The 21,566-nt window shown below is 40.3% G+C and overlaps 2 protein-coding genes across 4 annotated transcripts in view; one reads left to right on the forward strand and one right to left on the reverse strand.

Moving 5' to 3' along the window:
• Positions 1–4,975: 4,975 nt before the first annotated feature.
• Positions 4,976–13,348, reverse strand: LOC129104497 (eIF5-mimic protein 2-A-like). Its single transcript, XM_054615207.1, has 12 exons — positions 13,232–13,348; positions 12,804–12,877; positions 10,686–10,862; positions 10,369–10,463; positions 10,192–10,257; positions 9,896–10,031; positions 8,111–8,220; positions 7,709–7,879; positions 6,619–6,765; positions 6,340–6,478; positions 5,988–6,110; positions 4,976–5,722 (listed from the first exon to the last, which is right to left on the reverse strand). The coding sequence occupies exons 2-12, from the start codon at positions 12,865–12,867 to the stop codon at positions 5,691–5,693; spliced, it is 1,260 nt and encodes a 419-aa protein (XP_054471182.1). The 5' UTR covers positions 12,868–12,877; positions 13,232–13,348; the 3' UTR covers positions 4,976–5,690.
• A 1,992-nt stretch (positions 13,349–15,340) lies between these two features.
• myo1b (myosin IB) overlaps positions 15,341–21,566 on the forward strand; it is a 57,245-nt gene continuing 51,019 nt past the window's right edge. For 2 of the 3 annotated variants that reach the window (XM_054614782.1, XM_054614784.1), the window contains exon 1: positions 15,341–15,600. The gene's annotated coding sequence lies outside the window, so the exon portion shown is untranslated. The remainder of the gene's footprint in view (positions 15,601–21,566) is intronic. The other variant, XM_054614783.1, reaches the window with a different exon arrangement.

Below are 21,566 nucleotides of genomic sequence, written 5' to 3' on the forward strand. Positions count from 1 at the left end.
ACAACTCTCAAGATGCAGAGATGGCCACAGAGGAACAGCCGCCACTGCATGGAGCCTAACCTCCCGTCTGCCCATCAGAGCAGTCAGGTGAAACAATACCATTTCCAAACGTATACAATTTTGATGTTCCTAGGCCAAATCAATAATTTCATAATTCATCTTGACTGGTGTTTCATAAACTCTCAGCTGCTGAACGTTGCATGAATGTTTTGAGCTAAATTTAAGGCATAAACGTCAAACGACAGATTTAATTAATCAATCAATGATGTGAGTTACTGATTCCACCTGGTCACATGCCAGCCTTTTCATTTATTTGGACATCTGTATTCATTGTACTCTTATTTTATTCATTCATTCCATTCTTTTAATCGTTTATTCGTTTATTTCCTGTTTAGTAGTATGGTTGTGTAGTTGGTCTAATAAATATTTCATTTATAAAGAACTTGATCGTTTGATTTGTGTGTATATAAAATAATAGGTCCCTGTACGCCTTGAGAAAAACTCCACAGCAACCCTGAGATTAAAATTGAATGTATTAAAATCAAATTGTGTCCAAAAATGAATCTTATGCTAAATTCTGTGAGTTAAACTAATAGTTTCTTCTGGCATAAACTGAGTACCATCATTCTTTTATACTCATTTATCAGTTTATAAATCATAATTAAATTGTTAATTGTTAATTATAGTTACATATCTTGATATTAATTAATTATTATTTATCAACTAATCAAGCCTCTGCTACCAGCAACGACACTACATTTGTTATGTAAGATTTTTACATATAGTATACTCAAGACTCAGTAAGGGAAATGTTTTCCTGCTGCTTCCCTAATCTTTCTTTAGGGAGATTTCGCTAATTGCATTTTTAAGAATGTCAGTCGTTTTCATGTTCGGGTGGGTTTTATTGAATATTTGCAATATTTCTTCCTTTTTTTTTCTTTTTCTAAAGTAGTCATTTAATATGAAATGCATTCCTCCTCCCTACTCCGCCATTCCTTACAAAAACAAACAGTTTTGTAGAGGCTTTTTCATGTCTTTCCACAGCCTGTCTGAGTCCCCAGAGCCGCTGGTGCATAAACGGGCAAAAGAAAGCTGAGAGCTGCATGCAGACCGAACACTCGCACTCTCTCTCTCTCTCTCTCCCCTCTCCCCCTCTCCATCTCTCTCTCTGAGTTCCACAGTCATTATGCCACACTCCAGGGAGACTCGTTAAAAACATTCTGGAGATGCAAACTTTCATTCCATTTGCAAGTTATCAGAGCAGTTTGTCACAGCCAAAGTGTTGTGATGTAGCTTTGGTGTTCCCATGAGGGCTCTGTCAAAGTGCCCAACCCTTCCCTTTCACTTCTTGCACAGCTCCAACTGAATGCACTTACTGTACCACCAGCAGCGGCCTGTTAAGCCCTGATGACAATGATTAGAAGCATCAGTGGAAGCTCTTTAACGAGCAACGTGAGCAGGAGCAGGTGAGAGGCAATAATAAATGCTCTTCGGGAGTCCTTAAGAGTTTTGTTTGCTTTTGATATGAAGCCTGGGAAGAGTACATACCCAGTAAATAGCAGCCCTTGAGTCATTCTTTATCAATGTAGGCCATCCATCCATCCCTTCGCTTCCAGTCGTTTGTACACAGCCATCAGACCACAGAAGAGGGAAAAGGACAAGCCAAGAAAGTAATGATGTTTGTGATGAGCCTCAGTGTTGACTGAAGGCTAGCTGCTAAATCCCCAGACTCTCACAGCCAGGCCATTACACACTCAGTGTGGCCCCATAATCTGGGAGACGGGCTTTCAGGGGGGAAAGGATGTCCTGATTTTAAGGTTGTGGTGACCACCAGATCAATAGACCATGCCTGCACAACGTTTTCATCCTATCAAATATATTTGAAGTGCAAACCTTTTATGATTCAGGCCTTGTTCTGTTCTTTTCTTTCTTGCTGCATCTCTGCCTTCAACCCCTCAGTTTAGAATAACATGTTTGCGACCTTCTAGAGGAGCACAATTGAGATGATCCCTCACTCACTGCTCAGAATCCTGTTAATTTCCTATTAAAAAAAAAAAAAAAAAAAAAATACATCTGACATTACTGGGACCAGCAGACAGGTTGTCAAAACGGAAAAGTGAAATACAAATAGAAAAGCAGTGATAAAGTCTAGACTAGTATTCAGGTGGTTGGCATCAGTATCCTTTGCAGTGTATTACCACACCCACCGTTGCAGCTGCATCTATACGTCTTTGGAATTCTGGCTCTTATAAAAGGTTTTTAACAAATTAAAACCATAACCAATTACGTCCAAGACCAATAAAAGCCATGCAGGGATTAAGGTATACAGAGACTGTACAGTGCTTTGTCAGGCTGTAGCCACGGTTTTAAATGGTTCAAACCTGTAGCTGTCATGTTGAATTAAACGGCCTCTGAAACAGGAGTAGTATACGTGATGAGTAACCTTGAGAATAATGGTTCCGGGCTATAGCATTAAAAAAGGCAGCCGCTTGATAGCTGCCTCCAGGAGAGGTTGGCAGTGTCGCCTCCAGGGAGAGAGACCAACACGAGTTGAGTGTAGACAGCTGACATACAACAGTGGCTGTCAGCCTGTAACCCCGAAATAACAAAAACTCCCCAGCCCGTCTTGGTTTTTAATTAAGAGCTTAGCAGCTATTTCCTGTCACAGAGATGCTCAGTTGTCCATGATATGACTACACTGAGGCTGGGAGGCTGCACTGCTTTAGGATGTTTGGGAGAAGTTGATCCGTGGACAAATTGGCAGCATTCGTTGAGCCAACGTGTTGATCCTCATTTCCATATTTCACCTGGGTGCTAAGCCCGGCATCAGAGCGGTCTTCCATAAATACAAAAGCAGCAGAGCGGAAAAAAACGGCCTGCGACAAAATGCTGCTTGAAATGCAAATCAAACGGATATCGCTTGCCGTTTGTCCAAAACAAAAAAAAACAGTGCAGCTATTGTGCTCAGCACGTCACCGTTTGGTCAGAGGCGGGTAGTGGTTTTTTTGCTCGAAAAGAACCCTGAGTAATTATCTCAAGTCTCTCTCTTCTCATTCAAACGAACCATTGCCATGTCTCCCTCTGTTTTCTGACAGCATTATTCAGATGAGTTGTGCATTGCAGTCTGAGTCGTGTTTACTGACCAAAGCCGCAGTGTGAAATCCAGAATAATTGCTCTCCACAACTCCCCTGGCATATTGTGCTGGGCTGTTCAGTTCAAGAGGGAAGTCCAACTGAGACAGAATTTTCCCAAAAATAAAACAAGTCAATGTTCTTTGCTTCTATTTTTCTCTGACATATGTAAAAAAAATAAAATATAAAAAAATTACAAAAAATATTTGTGTTATGAATACTGCAGGATAATGAGATGAAATCATGAATAGTAACTCAGGATATGCAGACACGTATGGCCTCCCTGTCTCCAAGAGACAAGTCCGTCTAGCTCAGTGCGCTTAGGGCCCCTACATTTTCACACCATGAGATACAATGGTTAAAAAAAAAAAAGAAAAAGGGTAAGCTTTGGGATACCTACTGTATATCCAACCAGCATATGGAATGGTTTATAAAATGGGAGAAAAACAAACAGATGTGTCAGAGGCACGGTGTGCACAGCTCATTATAACCAGCCTTCCTCAATACGCAGCCATGCTCAGTTCCTGTAGAAAATGACACGCAGGGAGGAGCGCTGTGTGTGGTGTGAAGTGAGACAGCGCTAATAACAAGCAGATACAGGTCCCACCAAAACGGCACGCACACACAAATCTCAAAAGCAGCCGTGTTTCACCCCCGCCCCCTTCCCCACATGTCACTCTCCAAAATTGTTTCATGTTCTTTAGAGTGACTAAATAAAACCAAAAGGCAAACAGATCCTCCTGGGACAGAGAAAAACACTGGTGTCGGGTACTTTGTAGTTCTGCCGGTGTCTAATACTTTCTAGTCTGGTTTCTTCAAAATGGCTTTTTTTTTTTCTTTTCTATTTGAGCTCGACTCTTAAACTGTGGAAGGCTTTAATGGAAGGAAAGAGCATCTTTTAAAGGAGTTACTGCCATCTGTTGGTACTGAGTGAAATTGATAATCAGTCAATAATGTTCTCGGTACTCTGCTGGACTGTACAGGGTATTTCTTTGGACTAGAATATAGTACCCATTCTATGTAGCAAGGCCATTGTAAAGACATTTGAGAAAATGTTACCGGAGGTCTGGACAATTCTTATTCAGTCATTCAGCTTCGCCTTTACTTACAATACTCTCTACCATAACCACTGCAGTCTGTTCGATGGCTGGTGCTGACGTGAATCATTTTCTTCTGGAAGATACACAAAAATTCTCAAGCATGTATGAATAGATCATTTCGAGAGGACGAGATAATGTTCTTGATTCAACACCACCAATGTAAAAAGTATTAAATATTACATTTTTGGTTGGTTTAGGAATTCAATACAAAAGTTTCCTGACACTTGATTTATCACCTGGCATTCATGTGGTTAAATATGCACTTAAAATTCTGAATCTGTTTTGCAGCATGGCATTAAAATGAGCAGTCTGTATCTCAAGACTTCGTAAAATGACTTGTCGTAATGAATGTGCGTGGACCTCCGTTTTCATAACATCTTGAATCACCATCTCATTTTTGCATGCTTGACTGAGCCATAATTACCATTTAAAAGTGGGATAGCAGTGAGGTGAACGAGATGGTCGTTTGCACCTCAGGTCACGCATGCTAGGCTGCCTTCTTGATTACTTGATTAAGTGAGGCTGAAGGAGATCAAACAATCAAAAAAAAATTGAGCAAGCACTAGTTGATCTGTGACACAACAGATGGACTTCCCTGAATTTCTACAAGAAACTTTCTGTAACGCTGGCTGTGTATTTATGACTAATATTCCTCTAATTGCACATAATATTTCCATTATGCATGTTCACACTGTAATGGTGATTTGATAAGACTGCAACAGAAAAATCCAGCAGTAATGAAAACCCATTAATCCCTTTATTTTAAAAAGTCAAACTGTACGGTAAAGGATACAAAAAAAATACACTTGCATGGTTGTTTCGTAAGCTGAAGAGAACAATTACAGTTAATTTTATGGGGCATAGCAACCATGACCACTGCTTTGAGAAATGGCATAGCTCCATCATCAATAGTTGAGACAGAATCCAAAAACTGGCAAAAAAAAAAAAAGTCTTAGATGTTACATAATTGGCAGAAAAGTAAAATGAAGTTGCAAAAAAACATTTGCCTTTCAGAGGACCAAGATGTCAAGGCTACGCAGAAAGACCCCTGGCAAATTAGACTTCCATGACTAAATATATCAGCTGTGAAATATGCCTCTGAACTGGCCAATTTTAAAAGGGAACCAACTGTCCAAAAAAAAAAAAAAAAAAAAAAAAAAAAAAAGTCATCCTTTGTTACATAAAAGGGGTTTGGATCCATTTAGCTAAATGTGGTTCTGGGACCAGCTCCTGAAGGAGTATAAAGAGGAGTACAAGTATTGATTCTGACAGAAAACACGTTGGAAATGAAAACAATATCAAAGCCCTTACATTACAGTTGAACTAGTTATTAGGAGGTAGGGAATAGAGAAGGAAAAAAAACAAAATACAGAGACTCCTGGAACAAGTCTTTCTACTGCATCTGGTGCTAGTTAATGTAAAAATAGAAATAAAGATGGTAGTTGTCGGTAGAGGTCTTCAGTCTGCCTCTTCTTCCTCAGACTCAGACTCTGTAAAAAAAAATAAAGAAAAAACAATCAGCACTATGCTTGACCATCAATGCACATTAAGCATTACCACCAATGTCATTTAAAAGAAGAACTGAAAAAATAAAGAATACACAGGATAAATGGATATGTCGCTTGTTATGCCGGAAAGAAATTGATATAGCACAAACCCATGGAATGTTCTGGCATACTAGGGTTATGAGAGGTTGAACTAAAAAACACCATATAATCAAGCAGAAAAAAAAAAGAAAAAAAAGGAGATGCTTACCTTCCTCTGCATTCTTGAGCCATTCAACAAACTTTTTCATCTGTTCGAGGAAAACGCTCTTTCCTTTGGCAGTGTGGGCGTCGGTGTACCACTTAAGAATCGCCTCCTCACTCAGAACATCCGCTATAAGAAGAAACAAACAAAAAAACATGAAAAAAAAATAATAATAACAGCACAAAATTTCCACAGGTGCTTGAAAAACAAGCGTCGCCAGGCAGTTTGAAGAAATCAATCAAGACAAACTTTTGGCTATAATCTCTGGCCACCTGGCATGGTTTTTCACGCAAAAGTGAGGATGGGGGGAAAAAAAAGAAAAAAGAAAATAGGAGCTTTTTGGACAGAAATAACTTACCTTTGTAGAGCAGCACAACAATTTTCTGGAATGCCTTCATGAAGTGGATGTTGTCGTAACAGTACTCCTGGATCTTCAGCAGGAGAGTGAGTTCAGAGAGGCCCTGGGAGGTGAACGCCTTCAGCAGTGGGCTGTATTGCTGAGAATGTAAAACAGAAAATGAAGTTAAGAGTTGAACAGAAAGCTGATGTATATTAATCGGAATTCCTTAAATGACTTTCACTTTGCCGGTGAAATGGCTTTGGGTTAGCAAATCAATTATCTTCTCTGCTGAGTCACCTTTAGAAGTTTGATGGCTTGTTCCGTGACCAGCTCCTCCTTCTTGTTCCACTCCACCGAGCTCATTACACTGGCCCAAATCAGTCCAATCATCGTCTGCTCGGAGATGTTGTTCTTCGTGAGTTCCTCTCGGACGTAGAGGATGATCTGTGAGACCCGAGGCCAGGGATGGAACACACATTATTGGAAAAGCGGGCAAACCATGGCGAGCATATGCCGAGGCTTATTGCTTTTCAAAGCCTGAGGTATGAGAACTCTGGCAGGATACAGAGGCTTGCAGGAGCCGATTATATGTTGAGGTTGACATTGATTCACTGCATCCTTTTCTCCGGCCCTCCTCAAGACAGACGGGTGAAGAGGTTAAGAAGACAGCAATCTTAAGCGTTGCTTATACTCCTGCTTGGCACCGTAGTGCAAGCCGCCGCAGATGGCGAGCGAGCTCTGAGCATACGAGGAGGCGTATATACACTCTGTGCTGTTCGATGCATTATTAGATGAAATGCCAAAGTGTGAACAAACAAAATGAACTGAAGAAACAAGACGACGAGTGTAACCCGGAGTAACCGGCAAAAAGCCATTAACCAACCTCCACAATGCAGAGGAGGGGGGGGTTGTAATTATCTGTAAACTCATAGTTCATGGATCACTCTATTGCCTTTGTAAAAGCCTTGTAAAGACACAAGTCAAGTATTGCATGCATTATTTATTCACGAAGGTTGAATATCCGGTAAATGATTTTGCAGCAAAATATACACTCAAATGAAGATTTCTATTTTTGTTTTTAAGACCTCCTGTCTCTAAAGCATCTCCTAGACAAGTACATAGGTATTTCATCAGTGAACTATTGGTGATAGTCACGTGATCGCATGCGCCAAGTTACAAAAACTCGCAGGTGCATGACCAAGTGTTGCGACCACTTGAGAAGCCTAGGCGCACACCAGGCACGGGCCGTGATTACGTCATTTTCTGGCGCTGGCTCCGCTGCGGCGACTGTAAACTAAGCTTCAAGTGCCACATCCAATGGTGTCGATACCCAACATGGGACTACGTTCAATGTAAAAGCAGCTTAAAAAAACCAAATAGGGCTTACATCTTTGAGTGGGTCCCCACGTGACATCTGCTCCTCAAGCTCTTTCTGCAGCTCCTTGCGAGCACCTATGGACTGCTGGTTCCTGGCAAAGTCTGAAAGCAACGGCAGTCCTGCGTCCGTGAAGTACTTTGAGAAGTGCTCACAACTGCGCTTGTTGGCAGGGAACAGCTCCTGAAATAGCACACAGTCAAACATTGAGGCAGGCACTGTTCAGTCAGACAAGGCCTCTTCAGCAATTAAGAAGCTTTTGTTCATTAATTGCCCAAGTACAGCATGGCACAATCATGCAGATTGATAATCTTATTTTCATCAAACAACCGTATTCAGAGTGCACAGGCAAGACTGCTGACGATTACTGCATTTGGAAGCACAATACGTCATCTGAACTTTTGTCTTTCTCACCATGAGCCTGCTGTCCATTCCAACCTTTCGGAGACCGGAAGAGACAGAGTTGATGTCCTTTTCAGAAAGCCAGGATTTGAAGAGTTTTACAGCAAAGCACGCTGAAACACCTGAACAAATGCATCAAAATGTGAGTCAGCTGTTGCTACCAGACCTGCCAGGATTAAGTTGGGCCTAGGTAATGCCTTGGTAAACAACCTGACAGGATGTGATTAGTCAGGTTTAAACTGGACCAATGCCCAAAACGACAAGGATGCAGTTTGGACCACAGGTGTATACTCAACAGCTTCCTTCTTCTATTTTTTTCTTTGGCTAGCAAAAGACAATTGGCTGACAACACAAGGTCAAAGCAAAGCTAAACTTCACTGTCATCTGCATTCTTTTGTCATATTAATGCATACTCAAAGCACGTAACAAGACTGATTTAAACATAGTCACATAAACGAGGGGCCATTTTGTCTTTCCGCTATATTGGGTCTTCAGGTTGTCTCTTTTGCGTTACGATTGAGAACAATAACCAAATTATTCCCTCGGACGTGGGTGTACAAACAGTAAAAACCTTTGATTTGAAGCACTGTTAGGCATAGACTGCAGACATGTTGGCATCAGTGCAAATCGGATGATAAGTAACAAGATGCTGCACTGCATTAAAGCCAAAGATACATTTGAGGTAGTTTAGAAACGGTGTCAGTTTCATAGTTGAAAGGCTAAATGTCCCACTCAGCACATAATCACAATTCTTGGTTCACCAATTTAAAAAGGATCCGTATCAAAAATGTTTATTTATGAATTTATGCAGGAAAAGAATAACAATTTATAGTATTGGTTGGACTGTAGTTTGATGAGCTGCTCTTTGTTGGCACTAGTTCTTTGAGGGTAGCTTGGCACGTCAGTGTGTAAGCCTGTTTGCTTATCTGTGGATGGATTAAAGTTTTGTGCATTTGTGACTGCCAACTGACTAATTTCCCCCAAATGTTTAATTTGTGTAGTAATGGTCTCTTCCTTGGAATTGCAAAGGATACTGCTTATTATACGTGCATGAGAAAAACACAGTGAACTTGTGTTGGTTTCCAGGTAATAAACTAACGAAAGCAAAACGTCTAGTCATCATAAATGTACAACATGGCTAAGTAAGAGCGCAAACCACACCATCAGTCATCTCAGTCTCACATTTACCAACTCATACGGAAGAACTAGATCTTGACATTCATGCAGTTCAGTTTCCTTAATCGAATGACTCAGAAATCCTGAGAGTGAAACAGCATCTCATTGCTTGATGCATCTTTCTCAGATGCCACGGATATCAGACACGATTGTAGGCATCTACCGCTTTCCCCATTTTTAAAACCCCAAAAACATAAATTGCTTGTTGAATTGCTTCGTTACGTCTGGAATATATTTGGGATGGGAAATTGAGGGCTTTTCAGTCTGCAGCTTTTTCAACAAAAGACTAAGGATATAAATGTATGATGATCTTTACTTTTGCCCTTAAATTAGAAGACAATAAGCCATGCATTTTAAATAGACGGATGTTGGGAAGGAGAATAAAATAAATAAAGAAGATTTACCAAAGGACTCTGTTTTTAAGCAATCAAAAAAAACAGAGGTACTAGAGACATAAATGGGAAGAAAAAAAAAAACCCACACTTAATTTGAAGGTATGAGATGACTCCCCCTCTACTTAAAATCTATTTTGTAATCTCAGTCCAACCATTTCTGCGGTTCTTTTCTGCCAAACAATGAAAAACACAACAAGGCACGCCTACGAGGCTGAGAAGTTGGTACCTTCTTTGACGAGGTTCTCATTGAAGAGGCTGCTTAGAATGGCTGCAGAGAGATTGCCGTTGGCCAGCAGAATTCCTGCTAGCATGGCTAGCTTGTTGCGTTCAGACTCTGTGAAGCCCTTGAGGAACAGCAGCAGCTGCCAAAAAGCAAACAAAAAACACAATTTTGGAGGCGGAATGAGTTAGACATTTTCATTTTTTAACATTCACGTTGGAATAACATGGTCGTGAATTCAGAAACTTGACCTGGAAAAGTACTATGTGTTCCTGAAAAGATGCCTTTGGCAAATGGCAAACCTTTTTAATCTCTTCCTGAAATCCTTTCTCCAAGTATTTGTAACGCCGGATGAGCTTGTTAAAGACCTAAAGGCAACACAAACACAATTCATTATTCGTACCAAGTGAAAAAAAAGTTGATTCTTAACTTCCCCGTGGTAACAGTGAAAATTGAGAAGACATTTTAATGGTATCCACCTGGGCATATGCCTGCATGGTCTCCATGTCCTCCTGCGCTTTGAAGAGACAGAACTCTGTGCGAGTCATGTCATCTGACAAGGTACCACCTGGGGCTGAACAGAAACAACAAAGTTTCAGAATTTTGAGGGTCTTATGTGTCAGACCTCCACTGCTTTGCATTATTGAGAGTGTATAAATTGCAACAAAAAAAACCCCAGAATGATTAATATAAAAATCATTATACATCCTTCCTGTGTACCATTTGTTTAATGACAAATATAGTAGTCAGCTCAAAGATAAATGTAATAAATATGACAAAAAGTCCTGCCCCTTACCCAGCATCCCACCAGCCACCAGGATGTCGAAGAGAGTCTCGACATAGCGCCGGTAGTCAAGCTTGGCACCAGAGGAGTCAAGGAACTTTGCGACCGCTTCCAAATCAGTGCCACATTGGTTCAGTCCTTGTACGATGCTTTCCTGAAACTGGGTAGGGTCAAACCTCTCCTTTTCATCTGTTGAAAAGATAGATTTTTTACTTTATCCTGCCATTTATGACCTTCAAAAATGTCTAGGCACATAAAATTCACATATTCTCTTTCTTGTATAAGGTACAGTACCAGTCAAAAGTTTGGACACACCTTCTCATTCAATGGTTTTTCTTTATTTTTTTCTACATTGTAGATTAATATTTTAGACATCCAAACTATGAAGGAACACATATGGAATTATGTGGTAAACAAATGCTCAACAAACCAGAATATGTTTTATATTTTAGTAGTTGAATGAGAAGGTGTCCAAATTTTGACTGGTACTGTATGTACAGTTAAGTCCTAGAGTCAAGTCACATTTCTGTAAAGTTTCTGCTCATGTGCTCCTCTTCATAACAGTGAAAAACATCACCCCTTAAACTAAATGCATCTGCCACATAAAATAAGATAAGATAATCCTATATTAGTCCTGCAGGGGGGAAATTTGCAGATTAACACAAGTTAAGAAAAGCTCAGTGGAGAGCAGGAGCTGCTGTAAAAGGCAGGAAGTCTCTCACACAACAGTGTCGTTAAATACATAGTTGGTGAACTATTGGGTGTGGCCTTCAGTTTTAAACCATACAGTTATGTTCCTTTGTTTTCTACATTGTAGATTAATATTTAAGACATCCAAACTATGAAGGAACACATATGGAATTATGTGGTAAACAAACAAATGCTCAACAAACCAGAATATGTTTTATATTTTACATTCTTCAAAGTGGTTGAATGAGAAGGTGTGTCCAAACTTTTGACTGGTACTGTATTACAGTTAAGTCCTAGAGTAAAGTCACATGTCTGTCAAGTTTCTGCTCCTCCTAGTTTAAGGGGTGATGGAAAACATCACCCCTTAAACTAAATGCATCTGACCCATAAAATAAGATCAAATAAAATAATCCTATATTAGTCCTGCAGGGGGGAAATTTGCAGATTAACGCAAATTAAGAAAAGTCTCAGTGGAGCTGCTGTAAAAGGCAGGAAGTCTCTCACACAACAGTGTTGTTAAATACATAGTTGGTGAACTATTGGGTGTGGCCTTCAGTTTTTAAACCAGTTATGTTCCTTTGTTTTCTACATTGTAGATTAATATTTAAGACATCCAAACTATGAAGGAACACATATGGAAATATGGAAAGTCACATGTCTGTAAAGTTTCTGCTCATGTGCTCTCCTCAACATCACCCCTTAAACTAAAATGCATCTGACCCATAAAATAAGATAATCCTTTATTAGTCCTGCAGCAGGGACATTTGCAGATTAAAACAAGTGTTTTATAAATAAAAAAAAAAGCTCAGTGGAGAGCAGGAGCTGCTGTAAAAGGCCGGAAGTCTCTCACACAACAGTGTTGTTAAATACATAGTTAGTGATATAGTGGGTGTGGCCTTCAGTTTTTAAACCGTACAGTTATGTTCCTTTGTTTTCTACATTGTAGATTAATATTTAAGACATCCAAACTATGAAGGAGGAAATATGGAAAGTCACATGTCTGTAAAGTTTCTGCTCCTCCTAGTTTAACTAAATGCATCTGACCCATAAAATAAAATAAAATAATCCTATATTAGTCCTGCAGCAGGGACATTTGCAGATTAAAACAAGTGTTTAAAAAAAAAAAAAAAAAAAAAAAAAAAAAGCTCAGTGGAGAGCAGGAGCTGCTGTAAAAGGCCGGAAGTCTCTCACACAACAGTGTTGTTAAATACATAGTTAGTGATATATTGGGTGCGGCCTTCAGTTTTTTTAAACCATACAGTTATGTGCCTGTGTCTGTGATTGATGCTGGGTGGAAAAATCACAAAAATCACAAGTATTATGAAGCTTGTAAGACAATCAAGCAGGTGCTCTGAGAGAAATGTGATCGAGGCCTACTGGTCCAACACAACTAGACCAACACAAGACCTCCTAAATCCTCGTGTGCAGAGAGCAGCTCACCTCTTTTACGGGTTTTGAAACGCTGGCCTGTTAGCGTAGGCTTCTGTTGCCTTTGATTACTCATAAAAGACACTCTGGAAGACAAAGAAAGGAAGTGAGATCAGGTTAAAAAAGACATGCAACACGTTTTATTACTCCACACGATGCATTGAGGAAATAAAAAACACACAAAAACACACTTATGCTATACAGACGGATGGGGACATAGCTCACGTGTTTTGACCAGCTGCATGCATGTAAACACGTGAACTGTGACCCTAAAGAGCTGGTGTTAGCTTGACACGTTTATAGCCGTGGATGTCTGAACTTCACATGCTAACGCTAGCTTATGCTAACAAGCTACAGTCAGCCTGACGCAGTAACCAAAATCAGCTTAAAATACATGACCGTGGCGAGATTGCATTGGATAAATACGAGCAACAACTCACCGAAATCCTCTTTATGAGCAAAAACAATCTGTAAAATAAAAACTAATATCACTGGTGAAACCTTGCAAAGTCAGCTAGCGTTAGCAGTCAATCCCAGAGAAAAGGAAAGTGGAGACGCCACCACGCATGCGCATTAACAACGATTCTATGTGGGAGAGTCCACTTGGGCGGGGGGGGATGACAATTCACAAACTGTTGAAAACGGAGGAAATATAGTCGGGATAAAATAACTATGGTGGATTTAATACTGAATTATCGTATTTAACACAATTTGGTTGATTTTACCCTCTAGCTATTTTTCAAAATTGATTATTAATCAATCCTTGCGATTAACTCCCCCCCCTGTGCGGCTCGTAGTCATTTGGTTTAGTTAACGCTTGAATGAATAGGCTACGCATGGCCACTGATCTCTACAGCGCTGTGTCAGCAGGACTGTATATAGAGGATGTTTCAAAACCCACCCCCCAAAAAAGTCACATTTTTGGTCACCACAATTGTTTTAGCCAATAGACTGTGTATAAAGTGTATATTCATATATAAAGTATATAAGTATTCTGTGTTTTAACCCTGTATATTGACACACCAGACTGACCCAGAGTCAGTAGAGCATTAAATAATGGGTCAACAAGTCGTTGCTATCTATCATTAAGACACAGGAGGGGGATGTTGTGCTACCCGGTGGGATGAAGGGAAAACTTTAATGTTGCGTTAACATTCACCTCGTAAAGCTTGGTTCTGATTCATTTCCCTTGTTTTGGCCAAGATTGAACATTAAGCCCAACAACTACCATTGTTTACATATGCTTTTAAAAATGAAGTTGAAATGCATGATTTCACATCCATACTGTTTTTTGTTTTCCAGAGTCTAATATATTCTCACAGGTTGGGTTATCAGTAAAATAAAATAAAAGAATCCTTTATTTACAGGATTACAGCAGCATAGGTTATAGTGCAAACAAGAGACACAAGATAAAAGAAAATAACAAACAAGTATTATAAATAAGCAATAAAAACAGTAAAGAATCCACAATAACTGAAATATTATAAATACAGACAGATAAACTATTATAACTATAATTGTATCGCAGTGTAAGGCACATCATTTAAGCTTGTGACGTGTGGATGTGAGGTGTAGCTTATTGTTATAAATGTCTGATGTTTAACATACTGCTGGTGAGGTTTAGTGTTGTACAAAGCTTTATTTTTGCCCATAATCACTGCTTGAATAAAAAAAATACAACTACAATTCCCAACAACTGGGTTATCAGTAAAATAAAATAAAAGAATCCTTTATTTACAGGATTACAGCAGCATAGGTTATAGTGCAAACAAGAGACACAGATAAAAGAAAATAACAAACAAGTATTATAAATAAGCAATAAAAACAGTAAAGAATCCACAATAACAACAATAATAATAAAAGTACAGACAAACTATTATAACTATAATTGCACAGTGTATCGCAGTGTAAGGCACATCATTTAAGCTTGTGACGTTTGGATATATATATATTCCTTTATGGATGTGAGGTGTAGCTTATTGTTATAAATGTCTGATGTTTAAAATACTACTGGTGAGGTTTAGTGTTGTACAAAGCTTTATTTTTGCCCATAATCACTGCTTAAATAAAAAAAAATACAACTACAATTCCCGACAACTGGGTTATCAGTAAAATAAAATAAAAGAATCCTTTATTTACACAGCATAGGTTATAGTGCAAACAAGAGACACAAGATGAAAGAAAATAACAAACAAGTATTATAAATAAGCAATAAAAACAGTAAAGAATCCACAATAACTGAAATATTATAAATACAGACAGATAAACTATTATAACTATAATTGCACAGTGTATCGCATTTTAAGATTGTGACGTTTGGATGGATGTGAGGTGTAGCTTATTGTTATAAATGTCTGATGTTTAAAATACTGCTGGTGAGGTTTAGTGTTGTACAAAGCTTTATTTCTGCCCATAATCACTGCTTGAGTAAAGAAAAAAATACAACTCCACTTCCCGACAACATGTGAAGGCATCACACTCCCCCCCTGGAGGTGATTAGGGGACGCTGGACTAGCCCAGCGACGCCGCTCCAGCCACTCCCTACGCCCGGCGGACCCTGAACGCTGCAGTCCATCCAGAGCTCCATTCAAAGTGCTGAGACCCAGACGAGAGCCACGTTCTGCCTCCTCCGGCACCGCGGACACGAGTTAGAGTAAACAGCGGCTGCGGCGGAGGGGAAAGGGGGCTTCAGGAGCCACTTGGAGAACATACCTTCTGGGAAATCCTACTTTTTTTTTTGTTTTTTTACTTGTTGTCCGTGGAGTGGATTTAGGACGAGAGGGGAGCAACTCTTTGCAGAGATAAAGAGGCAAGTTTGACATCTTTTTGTTACATGTGCGGAGAAACAAATGTATCTACTGCGAGTCGTTGTTTGTTACAATGTAGCGCTTGTTGCAACTTTAAAAAAAAAAAAAAAAAAAAAAAGTTAACTTTGTATTGTTTTTGGGACCATCTGCTTCCCAACTCATTCATTCCTTCTCAATTCGTGCAGGAGGAGGAGGGGGGTTTTTTTTTTTTTTTTTGTATCTTTCATTTTTTCTTTGTGCACGGATTGCATTGGATGAAGGATAATTAGGATTCAGTGTGTCCGAGTTTATTTCACAGTTTGTCTCTGTTTTAACCCAAATTAATGCTGATTTTGCAATGTTAATGGAAAGTGCGGTCGCTAATTGCATACATCTGCGGGTTTAAGGACCAGCTTTGCAACTCCAGAGAGCCAAACTACTGCAGAGGACAGCAGCAGATGTGTCAACTCTCAACAACTCATTCAGAGTCCATGCTGTTCAGATAGAGAAGCTCTGTTTCAAATAACCGAAAGTATCATCACATAACTTAAAAAATGTGTGAAAGGGAAGCCTTCTGTAAAAAAAAAGGGCGTTTGGTCTGTTGTGCATGGGGGGGTAAATGAAAATGGTCAACTCTGTCCTCCATGGTGGGACCATTCAAAGTAAAAATCTTCCTATTTCATTCAAATGATATCCTTACATTATGTTCCTTATGATCTGTGGATATACACTTTGATCCATACCAAAAAAATAAAAAATAAATAAATTAATGTCAGCTTAAAACTGACTGGAGGTGGGTTTTTTACCCTCCAGTCGCCCTTGGTTTTAAAATATCTTAATGCTGCTGCTGACTGGAATAAATTACTGCTCAGCACGGTCTGCATGAATGAAACTATTCACCTCTCTGAGAAACATCCCAAAAGTTCCTTCTCGTCAGAGTTTAACTGCTTTCTTTCCACCAGGATCCCCCCACCCCCCCTGTGGGATCCGGACTGAAACTTATAAAATCAAAGCAGGAGGAGGAGGAGGAATGCCTTGTGGGAAGAAAAACTGTAGTAGGTGTAGGAAAAAGCTACATCACTCTACAGTATTAAAATACCCTGTGGTTGCAGCAGATAAAAAGAAGTACACTGAATCATTATATCATAGGAGACATGCTGCTGTTAAATCACCGCAGATGCATGTCATGTTCTTGTTGCTGTAGAAAAAAAAAACTGAATGCGTCTGCGTTTTCTAGTTGGAAACAGTGACTGTAATGGGTTTTCAAATGTGAGTCAAGGCCTCCAGAAACTGCTGATTGTACTCCGTCTAAACACGAGTTTTACCTTGACTTTGATTCTTACTTTGTTTTTCGTAAGCATGAAGCAGTGTGGTCCAAACTATGAGCATTTGTAGAAATTTCCAGGATAAACATACTCATACCCAAAACTGATACAAAACATGAATTCCTCGGAAATGTTACGAACCCACGTTCTTCTTCTACTTTAAATGTTGCTTGCCTTTTGATGTAAGAATGTTTGTATGCTTGGCACTACCTTGAATCCTACTGTTCAACTTCTATTTCCATCGGTGAACTTGAAATTCCCAAAAGGATCTGATAAGACTTTTTTTTAAAATCTTTTTAAAAGGACTGTGTCTTTTTTCTCTTTGTGGTTTTTCCACAAATATGTCCCGCCTCTGTTAGCCAGAGTCTCAGTCGGGGAGCCAGATGGGAACTTTATTACCCGTGCTGATCAAACAAACAGTGATGTAAGATGACTGTGAGAGGTAGTGTGTGTGGCAAGCCTTTCAGAGTTGCACAGAAACTCCTGGAAAAAAGTAACAACCAGTTCAGCTCAGACTTGGAAGACGTCAGTGTGTGGGGACTGTTGGCTTCTCCAGTAGCTCTCCTCAGTGGGAGCTCGTTGGCTGGCCTGCTCTCAGTTGCATCAGTGTATTTCTTTTTTAAAGTGCCAAAAGCCTCCTTCATGAACACGGTCGGGTGAGATGCAGTGGTCTAATGTGGTGTGTGTGTGTGTGTATAGAGGCACAAAGTCCTCCGTCCAGCGCCATGGTGATGAATAGTGTTTGCACTCGTCTGGCCGTGCAGCTTAGCGTAGTGAGGCGTGCGTCTGGTGTTAGCCCTGCATCAACAGTGGTGGACCGGGGGGGCCATGCATGTGCATAGCCCCGCTGGCTGGACCACGAGAAGCCTTCAGCAGCTTCTGCTAAAGGAGTGTTTTCTGAAGGAGCATCCAAAGTCCTGTGAATGAAAAGTAGTCCCACGGATTCCTAATTGAACTTTCTGTTATGTTACTTTGGAGCTGAGAGGGTAAAAATCACACATTTTCTCCCCGACGCTAACAGAGTGTTTCCCCCGTGCTGTTTGGCGCAGAGCATTTTTCCACCCATTTAATTGTAAAGCTCTCTGTCCTTGGTCTCCCCGTGGAGCTGGAGTAATAACCCTGTACATTTTCATTCAGCTCACTGTTGCTTTGTTAAGTCCACCACAGCTGCTTTCTCCATTCACTTATGGCAAACCAAGCCAGACCAAGTGTTTGACAGCCTGTTCTGCAGACGACGCCGAAGCTGCTAATGCAGAGCAGTCTGGGGAACATTTGAGTGTAGTCAAGTACTATAACACTGTGAGAAAAAAAAAGAAAAGCAGCCTTGCAGGGTTCTCCTGTGTGCTTTTATTTGATGGCTGATAGCGGTTTGTCCACTTTAGAGCCGCTGTTACTCGTAAAGTGCAACAGCTTGGACCATGAAGATAAAAAGAGAAGATTGTCGACCCTATTAATTGTACCAACTAGAGATTCCATAGGCACGGTTTTAATATAGAACTCCTCCAGAGCTCTCCTTTTTTAAAAAAGCTTTACAAGTGGGCTGTAAGCATAGATATGAGCATGCTTTATGTGCTGAAGGTTAATGGCATCTTGCAGGATTCAGTCGCCTGGCATCAACCTTTAAGGGAGCGGTGAGTGAGTGAGTGTGTGTGTGTGTGTGGAGCGGGCTAGTAAAAAGTTGACTGCCACCTGTTTCACGATGCAAGTTGAAATTCTTCGTGAAGGCTCATAGCTTTCCCCCCTCCTTTTTTTTATATCACTCTTGGTTTTTACAGTGTGCTTTTACTACAAAGGGAGATAAGTATGCATCAGGGATGTCTTGGCACACCTATGCCCCATTGCTTATGAAGCGAAGGGAGAATTGGCTAATATTATTCAGAGTAAATAAGCAAATTAAGACTTAAACTCAGTCTTTTAAACATTTTCACATCAATTTTCAACTCAGGGCAACGGCGAGCCAAATAGTCCAAAATGGAGGAAGCTGTCATAGCTTAGAAGTTGCACAATCTACTTTGATTCCGCCTGCTCCTTTTGGGGTATAAACTGCCTACTACTCTACAACAGAGCAATGGTTTTCAGACAATCAGTATACAGGATGTGAGCAGGCAATACACAAGTCAAAATGTGTGCTGTTAATCACCACATTTTGATTCAAACGTAGCTAAATTTGCCGGATTGTTGCATCACCATTTTCCAACTGAGCCTTGGCAACCCCCCCATAGTGACAAGCAAAAAAACCTGAAATAAACCTCAAATACAAATACAGAAATCTTTCATGTGACGGTGCCCGGACTGCTCTAAATTTGGCAGATTATTTTCCCATCATGTAGGACCCAATTGATTAAAGTAAAAAGCTAATAAAGAATGTGTCTCCAGTCCCTTTTTTAAAAGTCAACACAGACTGTTGTTCCTGTCGGTCATCTTTTCTCATTTCAATCAAGGTTTCGTATGCCTGATCAGTTAATTAAAGTATTGCTTGTCTGAGCCTTTGTCATTTTGATTGCCAGCTGAAGGCTCGTGTTTTGCAAATGTACCAGTCCGCCTGCTGTTTGAACTGTACTGTAAACAAAGCGCAGTGTTTGTTTGGGTTATAGGTTTATGTTTAACCAGGCTGGAAGGTTGTGTGGCATGAAAACTCCATTTGACTTGCAAATGGCTTTTTGATCAAATCAGCAGTCGTATAATAATAAGTGTGCCCGCAAGATCTGCACCTGGAGCGGTGTCGGTACTCCGGGTTCCGGGTCACTTTCTCAGGCAGCAGCTCGCTCTCTGGCCCTTCCTAAACCTCTGGTCCTCTCTGTCCTGGCCTTCTCTTTGGCTCAGCAGCCTGTGATGTTGTGACTCTCCGGCCTCCTCACGAGGCCAACTCAATTTTTTTTTATTTTTTTTTTTACAGACTATTACGTGGCATAATGCGTTTTTATTATCATTTGTTTGCACACAGACGCCCTCTGTGTTCTCAAACAAACCGCTCTCAAGGTAGAATGACAGCAATCATCTCTCAGTGTGGCTCGCACAGTACCCTTACGCTTTCTCACGGGCCGCGCTGTCATCGTAGACTGCAGGTTTCGCCTTGTGTCCGTCATAATGAAAATGGCCATTTCAAAATTGATAGCCTCTCTGAGCTGCTTTTATTTCTAATCAAGCACACGCAGCCTAAACCAGCTGGTTTATTGGCTCCAATGTTTTTTTTAAAACATGTATTTCACAAGTGCTCGCGTGTATTGCGTGCATGTCAATGTCTGCACGGCTGTTGACCTTCGCTTAAGTGACTTTTTCTCCTCGCTAAGGACAGAAAAGATCACATGGCCTCAGTCTAGGGCCTGTAAATAATATATGTACATTTAATGGCGTTTTTTTTTTTTTTTTTTTTTTTTTTTCATCTTGCTGGGAAATCTAGGTCAGTGTCAGTTGCAGGAAGCAAAAATGTGTCTCATAATATTGGTGATATGCCTCGAAATCCCCGGTCTATCGCATAAAATCACTCACACGCCTCTAAAAAAAGCACTTTAATCTGTTGGAATTATGGATCAAACTCCGATTTAAAATGAAATCCTGTGACTTGAACCGGATCGCGATATGTATGATCAAAAACAGTGACTCAGTGGTGTCCTTCCCTTGACATTCAAGGTGCTCTGGTTGATTTTGCCAGCATGCTTCATATTGCGTGACAACAACAAGAGAAGGGGGGGGGGGGCTGTTTAGTACCAGCAGCAGGTATTCTGTTCATTTAACATTGCTGATAGCACAGGATGACTAATGGCAGAGTTGTACCAGGATGTCCTTGCAAAAAGTAATTATAAGGGAAAAACTTTGCAGATCCAGAACTACCCGTTTGCAGGATGTTTAAAAAAACAAACATAATATAATGTATTTGACTCATAAGGTCAGCATTTCATGTGCCAAACTTAACTTATGTTTAACCCCCCCCCCACCATCCAGAGATTTAATCAATCTCTCTGATGCAAAATGCATCAATGAGATTGCTATAGAGGGATGCTTCTAATCCTGATATTTAGTTATTTGCCAAAGGGTCCTACTGGGGTCAGAGTGTATTTAAAGAAATTAGTAAAATCATAATAACCCAGTTTTTGTTTTTTTTTGTCTTTCAACAAAATCACAGAAAAAAATATTTGTTTGCATAGACTGGCTATATTCTAATTTCCCCACCACCCAACAGTGAGGATAATCCCCAGAGTTTAATCAAGGCGGGCAGGTTTTTTCCGTCATTGGCCCCCCCCTTTGGACCCAGTACAGCAGTTAACAGCAGGCGGCAACTCTTATTAATGGGATTGTGCCACTCTCTGCCTAGAAGCCAGTTCCAAATCTGGGGTAGTGGGTTATCAGCAGAGGAGCTGAGGGCACGCAGCATCCAGCCTAGTGCAGACACATGCAATATGTGGTGGGTCAGAACGGCAGAGGCACTCGGGCGACATGTATTCTCCCAACGGGAGCGTCTGTTTTCACTGAGGAGTAGGCTTTGTCCTTTTTAACTCCTGTTTGTTAATAGCAGACTAGACTCAGCACTTTCACTGTAGAATGTTAATGCACTTACTGTCAGTACGTTTCCAGTAGCTGGGCAGCTAGCGACTTAGTAATTGGTTTTTGAACAGTATTGATTGTGGCGGGCTCATACATACATTTGATGCTCTGGAATGACCAAT

The sequence above is a fragment of the Anoplopoma fimbria genome, chromosome 16, assembly GCF_027596085.1.
Source record: "Anoplopoma fimbria isolate UVic2021 breed Golden Eagle Sablefish chromosome 16, Afim_UVic_2022, whole genome shotgun sequence".
In the NCBI taxonomy this organism is placed as follows: domain Eukaryota; kingdom Metazoa; phylum Chordata; class Actinopteri; order Perciformes; family Anoplopomatidae; genus Anoplopoma; species Anoplopoma fimbria.

What these genes read in the sequence shown, in the direction of transcription:
- LOC129104497 (XM_054615207.1), bottom strand. Translation starts at nt 12,867, where the DNA reads ATGAGTAATCAAAGGCAACAGAAGCCTACGCTAACAGGCCAGCGTTTC. An exon ending in TTCAGGAAGAGATTAAAAAG is followed by an intron (nt 10,032 to 10,191) that starts GTTTGCCATTTG and finishes GCTTTTTGGCAG; the next exon opens with CTGCTGCTGTTCCTCAAGGG. An exon ending in TGTTGTGCTGCTCTACAAAG is followed by an intron (nt 6,111 to 6,339) that starts GTAAGTTATTTC and finishes TTCTTCTTATAG; the next exon opens with CGGATGTTCTGAGTGAGGAG.